The following is a 16,844-nucleotide window of genomic DNA, read 5'->3' as shown; positions in this document are numbered from 1 at the left end:
GAGACTCTGATGAAGGAAACTGAAGATGACACAAACAAATGGAAATATATACTGTGCTCATGGATCAGAAGAATTAATATTGTTAAAATGACCATACTAACTAAGTCAATCTACAGATTGTAATCCCTATCAAAATACCAATGCCATTTTTCACAGAACTAGAACAAATAATTTTAAAATTTATATGGAAACACAAAAGACCCCAAATAGCCAAAACCATCTTGAGAAAGAACAACAAAGCTGGAGGTATCATGCTCACTGATTTCAAACTATACTGTAAAGCTACAGTGATCAAAACAGTACAGTACTGGCACAAAAACAGACACACAGATCAATGGAAGAGAAGAGTGTGCCCATAAATGAACCCACATTTACATGGTCAATTAATCTACGATAAAGGAGGAAAGAATATACAATGGGGAAAAGACAGCCTCTTCAATAAACGGTGTTGGGAAAACTGAACAGCTACATGGAAAAGAATCAAACTGGACTACTTTCTCACACGATATACAAAACTAAACTCAAAATAGATTAAACAGTTAAACATAAGACCTGAAACTGTAAAACTTCTAGAAGAAAACATAGGCAGCATGCTCTTTGTCATTTAGCCATATTTTTTTGGATGTCTTCTCAGTAAGGGAAACAAAAGCAAAAAATAAATAAGTGGGACTGCATCAAACTAAAAAACTTTTGCACAGCAAAGGAAGCTATCAACAAAACAAAATGGCCACCTACTGATTGGGAGAAGGTATTTGTAAATTATATATTAGATAAGGGGTTAGTATCTAAAATATAGAAAGAACTCATACAACTCAATATAAAAAAAAAACCCGATTAAAAAATAGGCAGAGGACCTGAATAGACATTTTTCCAAAGAAGACCTACAGATGGCCAACAGGTACATTAAAAGATGCTCAACATCACTAATCATTAGGCAAATGCAAATCAAGACCACAATGAGATATCACCTCACACCTGTTACAATAGCTATTATCGGAAAGAGAAGAAATAACAAGTTGTTGGCAAGGATGTGGGAAAAAAGGGAACTCTCATACACTGTTGGTGGGAATGTAAATTGGTATAGCCCCTATGGAAAACAGCATGGAGGTTCCTTAAAAAATTGAAGATAGATATGATCCAGCAATTCCACTTCTGGATTTTTTTTTTTTTTTTGGCTGCACCATGTGGCTTCTGGGATCTTAGATCCTCTACCAGGGATTGAACCCAGGCCCTTGGCAGTGAACATGAGGGGTCCTAACCACTGGACCGTTAGGGAATTCCCCTATTTGTATATTTTTCTAAAGAAAACAAAACCACTAATTTGAAAACACTATGTTCAGTGTAGCATTTCTACAAGAGCCAAGATATGGAAGCAACCTAAGTACCCATGAATAGACGAACGGATAAAGGTGTGATACAGACACACACACACACACACACACACACACACACACACACTGTGGAATATTACTCAGCCATAAAAAAGAATGAAATCTTGACATTTGCAACAATACAGATTGACCTAGAGGGTTTCATGCTAAGTGAAATAAATGACAGAGGAAGATGAATACCATATGATTTCACTTATATGTGGAATAAAAAACAAAATAAAGAAATAGGCATAACAAAGCATAAACAGACCCATAGAGAACAAACTGGTGATTGTCAGAGGGGAGAGAGGTGGGGGGAATGAATGAAATATATAAGGGAGATTAAGAGGTACAAACTTCCAGTTATAAAATAAATAAATCACAGGGATGTAATGTACACCGTAGGGAACATAGTCAATAATATTGTAATAATTTTGCATGGTGACAGATGGTAAGTAGACTTACCATGGTGATAATTTTGTAATGTACAAAATACTGAATCACTTTATAAATTATGTTGTATACCTAAAACTAATATAATTGGTAAGTCAATTATAATTCAATTAAAAAAAAAAGGTACAAACTTCCAGTTAAAAAATAAATGAGTCATGGGGATGAAATGTACAGTATGGTGAGTAGTCAATAATATTGTGATAACTTTGTATGATGACAAATGGTAACTAGAAAAAATTTTTAAAAATATTTTTCCCCCTTAAAAAGAATATGTACTCCTTGTATAACATAAAAATAAAGAGCTGATCATAAGCACTGTTAATAGCATGGTTCTGAAATAACAGGCACTGTCAGTAGCATGGTCCATGAAAGCAAGGCTTTCCATTGAGAAAATGGGAGATGGTTTCTCTGTGCTCTAAGAAAGCCAAACATGAATCAAGCTAGAATCCAGGAAAGGAGCTACTCAGGCTGTTTCTTTCTAATCAAAGTGGGACCAGAGGCAAAAGATGTTTAGAGTCTTCTCAATCTTAGCAACTATGTGGATCCTTATTGTTTGGGACATCTCCTTTTCTCTTAACCACATTTATCCATTTAAAGTCTTATTTGATTGTCAAATTACTAAATATTTTAAACTCCCCATTCTTGTATGGAAAGTTAGTGTGTGAGTAGACTGACTAACTGAACACTTGGTGTAAGAGCCAGGTGCCAAGGGCAATGAAGAGGGAATGGAGCAGAAGCTCCTCTTGTGTTTCTGTTCTTTCCTTATCATCCTAATGCCCCAAAGTGAAGTAGCTCAGCCTCCTTTCCTATCTGCATATAAATGCATGGACCTGAAGGGTAAATTATACCCCAGAACAAAATGTTTGTCTAATAAAAAAAAATAAAATTTGGGAGGAAAAAGAAGATAATGTGCAGAAACAAATAGAAGAAGAGCTTCATTTCTTCCCTCCTCCAGACAATTTTCTAAGTATGAAAGGCAATCCCACTTTTGCCCTGAAAGCAGAGGTCCTCAGATCTGAAGGAATGCTGGTCACACCACATCAGTAATAAGCCACACCTGTCCCAGGTTCTACTAAGAAATAATGCCAATTATCTCAAGGCTTACCACTCTATGAAGCCATTTTTCATGGCTGCCACTTTTAGCAGGGTATTAAAAGACTGTGCCCACTTACCTTAGGGTCAGAACAATCCCAGTAGATGTTAGGAAGCCAACCACCAACACACAACGAATGCTTGACACTTAGCTGAAAGCTGGGCAGCCACAGGGAAGGTGGTAAACTAAAGACACCAAGTCTGATTCTAGAGGAGAGATTCTCCCTTGCCCTCCAAAAGAAAAGAGAGCTAATCCTACCAGATATACAGCGGACTGTGTACTTCACAAAGAGGAAAACACAAATAAGATTCCAATTGTTGGAGAACATGGAGAAACATTTTGTTACTCCATCTCATTTTATTCTGGCATAAAGCTAGTGCTTGGGCACAGTAAGGGCATTTGACCCCAGTTTATAGAGATTTTATAACTTTACTTACTTGTCCAACCCAAGTACACCCTTTGTCACTACTCAAACTCTCATTGTCTTTTTACATAGTAGACAAATTTATTTACTCTATTTCAGACATTTTATTTTTCTTATTCTAACATTAGGCTCTGATAAGTACAAAAGGTTCACAAGTATAAAAACTTCTGTGTAACTCTGTGGTAGTTAAAAAACCCAAGAGAACAATTTTTTTTTTTTTTTGTGGTACGCGGGCCTCTCTCTGTTGTGGCCTCTCCTGTTGCAGAGCACAGGCTCCGGATGCGCAGGCTCACCGGCCATGGCTCATGGGCCCAGCCACTCCGCGGCATGTGGGATCTTCCCGGACCAGGGCACGAACCCGTGTCCCCTGCATCGGCAGGCGGACTCTCAACCACTGTGTCACCAGGGAAGCCCCCAAAACAATTTTTTAAGTTGGATGATATTCATCTTAAATATCTGAGGGACAGTCTTCCTCAAGTATGGCTGTAAAAATGGTAAAAATGACTTCCTTGTGATTAAGTTAAAATTTTTGATGACTCTTTTCACTTGTTTCAGGAAATCTGTTTCTCAACATTTACTCTGGATGGATTCCTTACTTGTATTTTGCTCTAAAACCCAATTCCCTGTCTCTTCAGTGCTTCAATGACGACACCCTCATTTTCAGCCTGTGATACGCTGACCAAAGTAAGATTCTGACACCAGCTTCAGAAGCAAGAAAAGCCAGATTTAGATATATAGTTATTATCCTTTCCGATATTAAAAAAAAAAGGAATGCTGAAAAAGTGATGAATTTTTCATATTAGCATTAATTTATCTTCTTGCAAGGATTTAATTTTCATACACTGCATACATTTAATGAGCTTTTTTTTCAAAATATTAAAAAAAATTTTTTGTATGAAAAGATTAATTCTTCCTATCCCTAGGGTACTGAGTGAATAAAAATGACGTCCTGGAACAGGGGAAATCCGAGTTTATCTTTGTTTGCTTACCTAATAACCTGTTGGACACAGAGAACTGAGATCTCCAAGGACTTTGTCCAATAGCTCTAGGTATGGCTGAGATTAAAAAAACAAAAACAAAAACCTCATTTTATTTAATCATAGGTAATACAAATATTGCCAGGATGTTGTAGACATGAAGACCAAACACTGGGAAGCCAAATCAGAAGCTAACTCACAGCTTAGACTTTTTTTTCCTCTGCTTAATGAGAAATAAATTATCATTGCCATCATCCTCCAAACAGCTCTCCTTTTTCTTATGCCTGACCCTCCTGCCCTCTCTGGGCAGCCTGTCTTCTCTTGGCTTGTGGTAATGCAATGAGTGGTGAAAGGGCTTGTGAGGCTTCTGGGTTTTGACAGTGCCAGGAGAAGAGTGGACTTTGGGGCCCCTGGGGTAGTCCTCATCCACTTCATGACACCTGTCAGCCTTCCTGTGCTTCTCACGCTCTCTGCTGGTCCTGTTCATGGCTTCTTTTTGGGTTTCTTTCTTTTCTTGAGGCCACGTGTTACTTCTCCATGAGGCATGGCTCTTCCTCATATCACGGTGGGGCCTCTTATCTGCTGCTTCCATATGAGGCCTCTTGAACTGCCTTGGAAAGTCCCCATTCTTCTGAAGTTCTGGAAAACAAAGTATTTCTGCATATTCAGCAACTCCATGCAGAGCTTTCATTGGTCTGTAAATAACTTAGCAGAGAGGGAAGCCAGACATTTAAATGCATTAATGATATGACATTCTAAAGAGCCCTTACTAAGGTAAAAAAATCACTCACTAAAAACTCAATGGTTGTAGTTCTATATTTCTAAACATGGAAAACATCCAGAAATCCAATGATACTTATTTTGTTCAATACAGTTTAACTAGGTTCAACAAGGGAGACAGGGACCAGTGAGAGCAGTAATCATGTCAGCTTTGTGAAAAGTCACGTGTGACCAATTCAAGTTCCTGCAGTGATAAAGAGACAGCCCTTGATGATAAGGTGAAGCAAGATGTATAATGTGGCCTTTTGACAGTTTCATATGACATTTCAATTATACTCTGAAGATAAAGTCTGGCCACAGTACTTATAGGTGGATGCCATACTGGACAGGAGATTATTCCTCCAGATTATTCCTCCAGAGTAGAGATCACTGGCTTAGAGACTGAGTGTGCACATGTGCACACACTTGTGTATCTAAGAGGTTTAAGTGCCAGATCTGATGTTATATTTTATCAGGACTTGGCACGCTTACTGTAAGCGTCTGATGGTAGTGATTCTGATGGGATAAGTGGGAGATGAGCTTATAGTGAGGGATGAAAACTAAGGTCAACAGAACCTTGAAAGATTAAAGAAGTCACCAATAAAAAAATGGGACAGAGTGCGAAGTAGTATACTTAGGGGACAAAACTGAATTCTAGAATATAGAGCAAAAGTAAGTATCCATAATTACTTATAGACTTCAGTATAAAATATAAAGTCTAATATAGTGAGTCTCAAAGTGGATCCGTGCCACAGAGTTGCTGATATAACTAATTAAAAAGGAGAACAAAGGATATTTCCCTGATTATAAAAGTTATAAATGCTCATTAAAGAAAAGTTGGGAAATACAGAAAAGTACAGAGAAAATAACAGAGAAAGCATCCACAACCCTTTAATCCAGAGATGCCATTTTGGTGCATTTCTTTGTAATCTTTTAAAAATTTAGTTGTCTAATCATTATCTTCTTGTACTATAATTTCTCTACATAGAGAGATAAAATATGCAGAAGTTGAGAGGTAATTCCTCTACTTTCCTCCAAAATTACTATCTTCGTTTTGAAAGGACCTGAACTCAGAGAGAGTCTAGAAGAGAATAATGAAAAGGCCAAGGGTCAACAATGTATGAGTTAACTTGAAAAATATAGAACTATTTGGTCCTGAAAGCAAAAAAAGTAACTTTGTAAACCACTGTGAAGCATACGGCAAGAAAGAAGAGTGGCAGAGAAAATAAGCCTAAATTATAAAATAATTTGGTGAGAAAGAACATATGTTAGCAACAGCAAATAAAGAAATGGAGGGTGGCTGTGGATCTGGAGCTCTGTTCATAATGGTGGCCAATAAAAAATGACTTCTTTGGGGAAGCTCCAGGAATCACCTAGCAGGGCAAGCTTTTCTTTGCTTGAAAAATACTAGAGATATAAAGAGGGAGAACATAATCATTTGTCTAAAAGAAAAATCTCAAAGGAAGCTTTAAAAACTCTGCATGCATAAATGGATATAAGTATTTTCTGGACATTTTCTAAAATGATCATTACGTGAGAAGAATGTTCACGGTGAATAGATTAAAACACAGCATTTTGGAAGTGGGTGCTTGATTTCTGGAGATCAAGAAAGTTCCAGTTTCGGGCTTCCCTGGTGGCGCAGTGGTTAAGAATCCACTTGCCAATGCAGGGAACACGGGTTCGAGCCCTGGGCTGGGAAGATCTCACATGCCGTGGAGCAACTAAGCCCGTGCACCACAACTACTGAGCCTGCACTCTAGACCCCACGAGCCACAACTACTGAAGCCCGCGTGCCTAGAGCCTAAGCTCTGCAACAGGAGAAGCCACTGCAATGAGAAGCCCGCGCACCGCAACAAAGAGTAGCCCCCACTCGCCGCAACTAGAGAACGCCCACGTGCAGCAACAAAGACCCAACGAAGCCAAAAATAAATAAAGTAAATAAATAATTTTTTAAAAAAGAAAAGAAAAAAAGAAAGTTCCAGTTTCTATAGTAACTATTAAAAACATTTTCTGTCCTAACCAAAGGCCCACAAAGCAGTTTGCAAAGACAGTGCAAAAAAAGAAATTAAGGAACTATTGCAAAGGTGATTTAGTAAGAAATCTAGTAACATACCTTTCACTTTTCGCTTTATTCTCTGATCTCTCTCCCGGATTTCGTATTTGTCATCATAGTAGTAGATGAATGGAGATGTTGGAAAGGTCTGGCTAAACATTCGTCTTTCTGTACATTCCTGCAAATTGTATTTGAAATTATGATGTCACAAGGTCACACTGTTCAGACAACTTTTTTTGTAAGATTATGGACCACTGTAATTAGTGACGAGCCCCCATTGCTGATACTCACACTGTGGCTGCAGGATGTGGTCTTGCTGGGACACTGGGAGGATCAGCCAAACACCCGATCGTGCTTACATGCTAGTCTTTCAGGCTTGGATTTTCTTCCTTTATTGCTTTACCTACAAAACCCTTCTTATCTTCTTTAAATCTTCCCTGCCAACCCTCTCCCCAGCAATGCCTTGTCCCTCTGTTGCAGGGTTTATTTTATTTAAAATTATGTTTTATCCGCTCTTTGCTTGTCTGTCTCTTCTAACAGCCTTCCATCAAGTGTTTCTCCTTTTCTTCTTCTCTTCACATTTACACCCTCAATGTGGGGGTAAATTCTTAGCCCTTTACTCCTTTTCATCCACACAAGTAGTTTTTTGCAAGCTTATTTTAAGCCAACACTCACTGCTCACAAGGGCAGTGATTCTTGTGGTGGGGAGCAGGGTGGTGGTGGGTTGTACCTAGCTTGAAAATGTTCCTAGGTAGTTCTGAAGGAAACCTCTCTTCTCTTTGCTCCCCCTACTCAAGAAGAGATCACTCCTCTCACTCACCCCAGGACAGCTCCCTACTCTCCTGACTCTGGCCTTCTGGTACCTGCTACTTTCCAAATCCACATCCTTGGCCTGACCCACGTCCCATGTAGTAGGCTTTGTTTATCCTGGTCTGTGACACATATCCATTCAGCTTGTCTCAAACCAAATAATGTCTTTCATTTGAAAGAGGCTTCATTTTGGAACTTTCCGCTTCTGTCTTCTGCCATCTTGCCTAAAATTTATTATAAACGTCCAGTGCTTCTTAGCTAGGTACTGAAGAAAATTAAACTACAAGTGTCCCCTGCTTTTAAAAAGTTTGCTTTATACCGCTTCACTTTTATGAAAGACCTGTTTTCACTAGCAGAAAGAAATATGAAGAGGATTTTCACCTTTACAAGAAAAGGTGAAAAGTGAAAATAGTGTTTAGCATTTGTTTTGCAGCAACCATACAGAGACAGTGAGCACCCGGAGCAGTGAGAGTGGCACCACCAAGCTCCTCCCCCAGGAACTACACTCAGCATCTCGGCATCAAGCCACCATAGCTTTGAACTGTGTCTGTGAGCATCTGTGCTTTATCTCCATTTATTTTTTGCATTCGTTAGAAAGATGTGTTGTAAGGTAACTGCTGCTTTGCTTTACAGCTACTTTGGCTTAGGAAAGGTTTCACAGGAACGCTCTACTTTCAGATAATGGGGAAAATCTGTACCTCTTAGGAAGAAAGTATGTGAAATATCTGCATAGAATTCAGCTGATTTATCATAACTTTGTCATTATATACTCAACTTGTAATTCTTTTTTTTTCTTAACATCTTTATTGGAGTATAATTGCTTTATAATGGTGTGTTAGTTTCTGCTTTATATCAAAGTGAATCAGCTATACATATACATACATCCCTATAACCCCTCCCTCTTGCATCTCCCCCTCACCCTCCCTATCCCACCCTTCTAGGTGGTCACAAAGCACCGAGCTGATCTCCCTGTGCTATGCGGCTGCTTCCCACTAGCTATCGATTTTACATTTGGTAGTGTATATATGTCCATGCCACTCTCTCACTTCGTCGCAGCTTACCATTCCCCCTCCCCGTGTCCTCAAGTCCATTCTCTACGTCTGCGTCTTTATTCCTGTCCTGCCCCTAGGTTCTTCAGAACCATTTTTTTTTTTTAGATTCCATGTATATGTGTTAGCATACACTATTTGTGTTACTCTTTCTGACTTACTTCACTCTGTATGACAGACTGTAGGTCCATCCACCTCACTACAAATAACTCAATTTCGTTTCTTTTTATGGCTGAGTAATATTCCATTGTATATATGTACATCTTCTTTATCCATTCATCTGTCGATGGACACTTAGGTTGCTTCCATCTCCTGGCTATTGTAAATAGAGCTGCAATGAACATTGTGGTACATGACTCTTTTTGAATTATGGTTTTCTCAGGGTATATGCCTAGTAGTGGGATTGCTGGGTCATACGGTAGTTCTATTTGTAGTTTTTTTTTTTTTTTTTAACATCTTTATTGGAGTATAATTGCTTTACAATGGTATGTTAGTTTCAGCTTCACAACAAAATGAATCAGTTATATATATACATATATTCCCATATCTCTTCCCGCTTGCGTCTCCCTCCCTCCCACCCTCCCTATCCCACCCCTATTTGTAGTTTTTTAAGGAACCTCCATACTGTTTTCCATAGTGGCTGTATCCATTTACATTTCCACCAACAGAGCAAGAGGTCAACTTGTAATTCTAAGATACTTGACCAAACTGGCCACCATACACTTAGAAACATAATTTGTAGATTTTAAAAACTAGGAATCATTCTAAATATACACTTAAGTATAGAAAATAAAGTAATGGAAATCTGTACCTAACCATTTAGCTTTATCAAATCAACATTTACCCTTAATTTAGTTGTTTCCCCCTAAGCATTAACGATATAATGGGATCCTCTGTCTAACCCTCCTTCCCACTTCCCATTCATCTCCTTCCCTTTCCAGAAGCTGCCACGGTGTTAAAGTTGGTGCCTGCCATTCTCATGTTTTAATACTCTTACTATTAATAAATATTCCAATAAACAATAGTATAACTTTGAAGTGTTCAGATTTCACAAAAATGGTAACATTCTGTAGATATTTTGAAGTATTTTTAGGTTATAATAGTTTCACAGACTAAGGTGAGTGGTGTTCTTTGGATTATCTATCTGAATAGATAAGGTTTGGTAACACTTGACTACAAACCTACCTGGGTCTGGTATATTTTGGTGGGGAGAATTCTGATTATTAATTCAGTTTCTTTAGTGGTACTGGTTCATCTAAGTTTGTTCTTCAATCATTTTGATTAATTTATATTTTTGCAGAGAATTATTTATTTTAGTTGCATTTTCAGATTTAACATTGAACTTTATTTTTTGTTTGTTTTTTGGCCATGCAGCATGCAGTATCTTAGTTCCCCCACCAGGGATCAAACCTGTGCCCCCTGCAGTAGAAGCACAGAGTTTTAACCACTGGACAGCCAGGGAAGTCCCTAACATTGAACTTTATGAAGTTTATACAGTATTCTTTAAGTAAAAAATTATACTGTATTTTAAGCTATTTACACTTTTTCACTCATTGTTTATTTGTATCTTTTCCTTTTCTTTGAGCAGTTTTTCCAGGTCTCTTTTCTTTTGAAAAGAAAATGTTTTCAAAGAACCAGCTTTTGGTTTTGATGATGCTATTAATCATGTTTTCTATTTCAGTAATTTTGGTTCTTATCTTTATAATTTCCTCCTTCCAACTATCTTCAGATTTAACCTGTTGTTGAGTTTCTGGATCTTTTTGGGCTTTTTTGGGTGTTGAAAGTTATAAGGCAAACCTATAGGGTAACATAAAGAATTGCTTTTATAAATCACTATCCATGGTGGCACCAAGTTTCCAGAAGAAATGATACCCATAAAAGATCTAGGGGCTTCCCTGGTGGCGCAGTGGCTGAGAGTCCGCCTGCTGGTGCAGGGGACACAGGTTCGTGCCCCGGTCCGGGAAGATCCCACATGCCGTGGAACGGCTGGGCCCGTGAGCCATGGCTGCTGAACCTGCGCGTCCAGAGCCTGTGCTCCGCAACAGGAGAGGCCACAACATGAGAGGCCTGCGTATCACAAAAAAAAAAAAAAAAAAAAAAAGATTTGGGTCGAAGATTCTACTATGGTTTGAATGTTTGTGTATCCCCCCACCCAATTCATGTGTTGAAATCTAAACCCCAAGGTGATGGTATTAGGAGGTGGACCCTTTGGGAGGTGATTAGATCACAAGGGTGGAACTCTTGTAAAAGAGACCCCACAGAGCTCTGTAGCCTCTTCCACCATGTGAGGACACAGCAAGAAAGTGCCATCTATGAGGAAGTGGCCCTCACAAGACACTGATTCTGCACCATGGTTGTGGTGAGAAATAAATTCCTGTTGTTTGTAAGCCACTCAGTCTATGGTAGTTTGTTTATAGCAGCCTGAAGAGACTAAGACAGATTCTATAGAATATTAAGAGCAAATTACAATTACAAAAAGGTACTAGAGCTCTTGATACATTCCCAGCGCCCCACTCATCCTGGAGTAGTCTCTTTACATGGTAAGTACTGTTTCCTATTGCAGTTTGCCTCATATGGAGCTGCTTATGATTGTCCCTGCCTCCCCAGTTACAGTGAGTGGAATTAGGGAAGGGCGATGCCACATTCCCCTTAGAGTATCTTTCACATGAAGAAGCTATTTATTAACATCTATAGAGCTGAAGTTCTGAAACTGAAGGGGAGGGGCCCGCAGACAGCTGTAACTACCTGCCCAGTCTCCTATTTGGATCCTATACAGTCTAGACTGATGTGGCTCTACAGAGCTATACAGTACTATAAACACTTTCCAAAGCTAAATGTAAATTATATTTTGATTATCCACATCGCTGGTCCCCTCCATTAGCACAGACAATTGATAGTTGGCTATATAATTTATCTACTATTCTGGATTAGCCACACCACTGATCTTCTTCATTAGTGTGGATAATCTAGAGTTCTTCATCTATGGCAGCAATGAGGCTGCCAAATTTGCTTTATGGTAAATTAAAAATTATCTAAATCTAGATTTCAGGGATAAGTTCCAAATGCTTTTAATATATTTCCTATCTACATTAACAGGAGTGACTAGTAAGCAGTATGTGTCCAACTCTAACTGTTTTTCCTTAATTGAACAAACATAAATGCTAAAATTATACCCTTTTGCTTTAAAGAGGTAAGCAAGCATAAATTGTACATCTGTGTGATTCGTGTGGCAGTGGACTGCTTATGTGAATATGTTCGCTAAACAACATCTGAGTTTTGGCAACAAGGAGGAATACACAGAGCAGTAAAAGATCTAGAGATGATAATTTTGCAAAAACAAGGTATTCTCAAACTAGCTTTTCAGTGTGATTTCTATAGAAGTGAAGTAATTATACTGCAAGGTCCCTCCGTCTGTATCCCCATACCATGGATCTGATCACATTGGAAATATCAAATCAGTGCTGAGAGCTCTCCCTGTACAACTTCTTTGCTTTGGAAATAAAGAAACTGGAGACCAGGGAGAAAAAGCGGGTTGTTTTAAGTCACATGGTTAAGTCAGTAGTAGAGCAAAAATTAAAACTGAGGATCAGAGCTCCATCCTCTCTTTCATATTCTATCCCTTCACTCCACGGTCCTGCTGTCCCAATGTGGAAGAAAAACTCCATCTGTTGATGGACTCTGTCCCACACTTTTTCTTCTCCAGACTTTTTGTCTCTCCCCGTATCGTAGAGCTCTGTCCCCAAGGTCTGCACTGGTGAAGTGCCATGGTCAGAACTCAACACGTGACCTGCAATACCGTTCCATCCTACTGCTCACACCTCTATCCATTTTGTAGACTCCCTACCTCTGTGTGCTTTCCACCTCCTGTCATCAGATCTGACTTGATATTAGTATATTTTGGTTTCTAGGCTATTAGAAGCCTATCTGGAGACTGGGAGTGTATTTCTCCATACAAATTTTCTACTTCTTGTGCCACTGCCTTTCCTCCTCTGTCTCAAGATTCCCAGAACATATGGGCTGTGAGTCTATTCTTATTGCATCCTGTCTCTGGGATGAACTGTTGCTGTTTCATGCTTAATGAGATAACTGGCTAGGAGACTCACTCCCACCTCAGAGCAGCAAGTTTCTGCTTTGACACCTCAGTATCTAGAACACACACAGTTTGGCCCTTTCAGTTAGGGTTAGGAAATATGCAGGTTGGATAGGGAATTGGGGCATTTGTGGGGTAGGCAGGATGGCTGATGATGCAGCACCTCTGTCTTTCCACTAGCGAGTGTCAGGGTTTGCATGTGAGTGGTAAAGATTTAACTGAACACAGTACCGGGGAAAACCAGAGACACTGGAGAACTATATAGAAAATCTAAAAATCACGATTTGGCTGGGTCAAAGTACTAGTAATCCTAAGAACTCGTGAGAACTGTAACCATTCTATTGACTACTATTATTTGTCTGAATGATTCTATGAGCTGTATTTGTTTTAGACTAACATGCATGTAAACTTAAAACATTTAGAAGAATGTGCTCTGACAGATCTGTTACTCTGGTAGGGACACAAGTAAATCAGTTGAAAATATATTAAGTCTTACTTCAAGATATTAGTTTATAAAAGAAATGTGTTCAGAATTACTCGGGCTCATCTTTCAGCAACCACTCCTGAACAACAGAACGCTTTATGCCCAAATTCCACTTAAACTTACATGTCCGTAATGGCCTTCTTGCCCGCAGTTGTAGCAATACACTAAGGCTGATTGTCCAGAAGGGGTCTTTGGCTTTTTGGGTGGTCCGGGTTTGGTCTGCAACATGAATATTTGTGAAGATTTAGTGAATGTCAGAAGAAAATTAAAACCTCGTTCTTTCCAAAAGAACTTTAAAAAATATATATCCTCAAGGTTTTTATTTATTTATTTTTGGCTGCATTGGGTCTTCGTTGCTGTGCACGGTCTTTTCTCTAGTTGTGGCGAGCGGGGGCCACTCCTCGTTGCGGTGCGGGGGGGTCTCTCCTGTTGCAGAGCACGGGCTCTAGGCGCGTGGGCTTCAGTAGTTGTGGTGTGCGGGCTTCAGTAGTTGTGGCTCGCAGGCTCTAGAGCACAGGCTCAAGTATCTGTGGCGCACAGGCTTTGTTGCTCTGCGGCATGTGGGATCTTCCCGGACCAGGGCTCGAACACGTGTCCCTTGCCTTGGCAGGTGGATTCTTAACCACTGTGCCACCAGGGAAGTCCCAGGAGGCAGTATTTCTAAGGAATCACTTACCTAACAAAAGTTCTTGGGACTTCCCTGGTAGCGCAGTGGGTAAGAATCCGCCTGCTAAGGCAGGGGACACGGATTCGAGCCCTGATCCGGGAAGATCCCACATGCCACAGAGCAACTAAGCCTGTGTGTCACAGATACTTGAGCCTGCGCTCTAGAGCCCGCAGGCCACAACTGAGCCCACATGCCACAACTACTGAAGCCCATGTGCCCTAGAGCCCGTGTGCCACAACTACTGAGCCCATGTGCCACAACTACTGAAGCTCATGTGCTCTAGGGCCCACGTGCTGCAACTACTGAGCCCACACACCTAGAGCCCGTGTTCTGCAACAAGAGAAGCCACCGCAATGAGAAACCCGTGCACTGCAACAAAGAGTACCCCTGCTTGCCACAACTAGAGAAAGCCTGCGTGCAGGAACAAAGACCCAATGCAGCCAAAAAAATAATAATAATAATAAATAAATAAAATTAAAAGAAGAAAAGAAATACTGCCTCCTACAGTTTAGTGTGGAGACCCCATATTCAGATGGTTCTGTGTATTGAAGTGTGTAACATAACAATTCTTTTATTCTTAACATCAATGTGTGCTTTCCTCACCTTCCTCACTCCTCATTCCATTCCGCATTGTGCCCAATACTGTGTTATGTATTAGGTATCTCAGAGAATAAAAGCCCAGTAGAACATGACAGACATAAAAATAGATAACGACAACAATGTAAGCACAGTGATAGAAGCGTGTACAAGGTATTAATGGAGTGAAAAGGAGGACCCATCATTGGATGGGTAACGAACTCAGGTAAAGCTTCCCTTGAAATATAAAAAATTTAAATTTACTCTAAAAGAATTAGATGTAAATTTGTAATTTTGTACAAATTTCCATTTGTAAATCAAATGGAAAATTTTAGGTAGAGGGTAAAGAGAAATTAGGATGCTTTTCAGGTTTCTAACTTGGGTAAACTGGTGAGCAGTAGTGTCAACAACTGATTCAGAAAAGGTAGGAAAAGAAGGCAGAGTCAATTTAGAGGGAAAGATGATGAAGTCTTTTTTGGATGTTGAGTATCTAGGTGGAGACAGATGTCCACCAGGCAGTTATCTATGTAAGATAAAGCTTAGAAAACACATCTGTGCTGAAGATTAGATCTGAAAGCTGCATTAATAGTGGAGGCTGAAATGACCAGAGTGGACAGTATCGCCATAGCCAGATGAGCAGCAGTGAGCTAAAGATGGAACCCTGGGAACAACAACACACGAGGCGCAGGCAGAAAAGCCTGTGAAAGAGACAGAGAAGGAGAGGTTAAAGAACGCAGAGCCACAGAGAATAGTCATAGACCTTAGAGTAGTTTCAAGATGGATGAACTGATCTACGATGTCAAATACAGCAGAGAAGCCTAGTGAGATTAGGGCTGGCAAACACCCTTAGATTTCGCACTGTTCATGGATAACTTTATTGTGAGAATTCTGGAATCAGTAAGAAGGTAGAAAGAGTAGAAAGCAATAGGTTGAAGAGTGAAGGAGATGCATTCAAAGGTGGTAGAACTATAAAGAAGAGGAAGGAAGTGATTACCCACAAAAGCCAGAACAGTTGTTACTTCCTATGGGGAGAGAATAGAGCACAGAGGGTCTCAGGGTAGCTGCAATTTTCTATTTTCGAACACAGTGGTGTCATATAACTTAAGTGTGTTATATAACTAATTTATTAAATTGTACACATATGTCTGATGCACTTTTCACTATGTATATTACATTTCATAACAAGAAATGTTTAAAAAATGAATGGAAGTTGAAGAAAAGTAGACAGTAGGTATATATTATTTTAAGAAGCATGAGTAAGAAGGGGCAAAATAAGATCAGTCAGTACCTAGGAGGAGGATTTGGTGGAGTTTGTTATTAGAATGGGAGAGACCTGAACATGTGAGAAAGCTAATAGAGGTGGAGAAGTTGAAAACACAGAGAAAGGATGGATAGAGCAAAACTCCTGACGTGGCACGGGCTTTAAACAGGAGGAGAAAAAACTAATTTCCCCCATATTTTTTGGAGATTGAAAGGATGAGAATAAACTTGGATAAGTTTATTTCTTATATTCTTTATTGGGTGTCTACAAAGAGGGCCAACTAACTGGTCTGTCAACTGATTTTGTTGTTATTTAATGTGGCGAATAGGTGGTTTGTGGGATGTTTTATTTTCTCAATACAGGAAAATAATCTGTAGGTTATAAAAATAACCTTCTTCAAACAACTTTACTTTTAGCTCCATTTCCTAAATTGAAAAACGAGGATGACAATAACCTGTGAGATGTTTTCTAATGAAAATACAAAATGGAATTTACAATCTCAGCTATTACCAATTGGGATATAATCAAAAACACAGTCAGGGACTTCCCTGGCGGTCCAGTGGTTAAGACTTCGCCTTCTAATGCAGGGGATGCAGGTTCGATCCCTGGTCAGGGAGCTAAGATCCCACATGCCTTCGGGCCAAAAAACCAAAACATTAAACAGAAGCAATATTGTAACAAATTCAATAAAGACATTAAAAATGGTCTGCACATCAAAGAAAAAAAAACAAAAAACAAGCAAACAAAAAACACAGTCAACAAATGTTTTATATCCTCT

The 16,844-nt window shown here is 39.4% G+C and overlaps 1 protein-coding gene across 5 annotated transcripts in view; it reads right to left on the bottom strand.

The window, feature by feature from the left end:
• Positions 1-3,230: 3,230 nt before the first annotated feature.
• ZCCHC7 (zinc finger CCHC-type containing 7) overlaps positions 3,231-16,844 on the bottom strand; it is a 248,461-nt gene continuing 234,847 nt past the window's right edge. For 4 of the 5 annotated variants that reach the window (XM_004271449.3, XM_012533635.3, XM_033431122.2 and 1 more), the window contains exons 7-9: positions 13,686-13,781; positions 7,190-7,307; positions 3,231-4,956 (exon numbers count right to left, since the gene is read on the bottom strand). In XM_004271449.3, the coding sequence (XP_004271497.1) occupies positions 4,514-4,956; positions 7,190-7,307; positions 13,686-13,781 (657 nt within the window). In that variant the 3' untranslated portion in view covers positions 3,231-4,513. The remainder of the gene's footprint in view (positions 4,957-7,189; positions 7,308-13,685; positions 13,782-16,844) is intronic. The other variant, XM_049710811.1, reaches the window with a different exon arrangement.

This window comes from Orcinus orca, chromosome 6 (assembly GCF_937001465.1).
Source record: "Orcinus orca chromosome 6, mOrcOrc1.1, whole genome shotgun sequence".
Lineage (NCBI taxonomy): Eukaryota > Metazoa > Chordata > Mammalia > Artiodactyla > Delphinidae > Orcinus > Orcinus orca.
The sequence above is the reverse complement of the archived record's forward strand: the minus strand, read 5'-3'. Positions and strand labels throughout refer to the sequence as shown.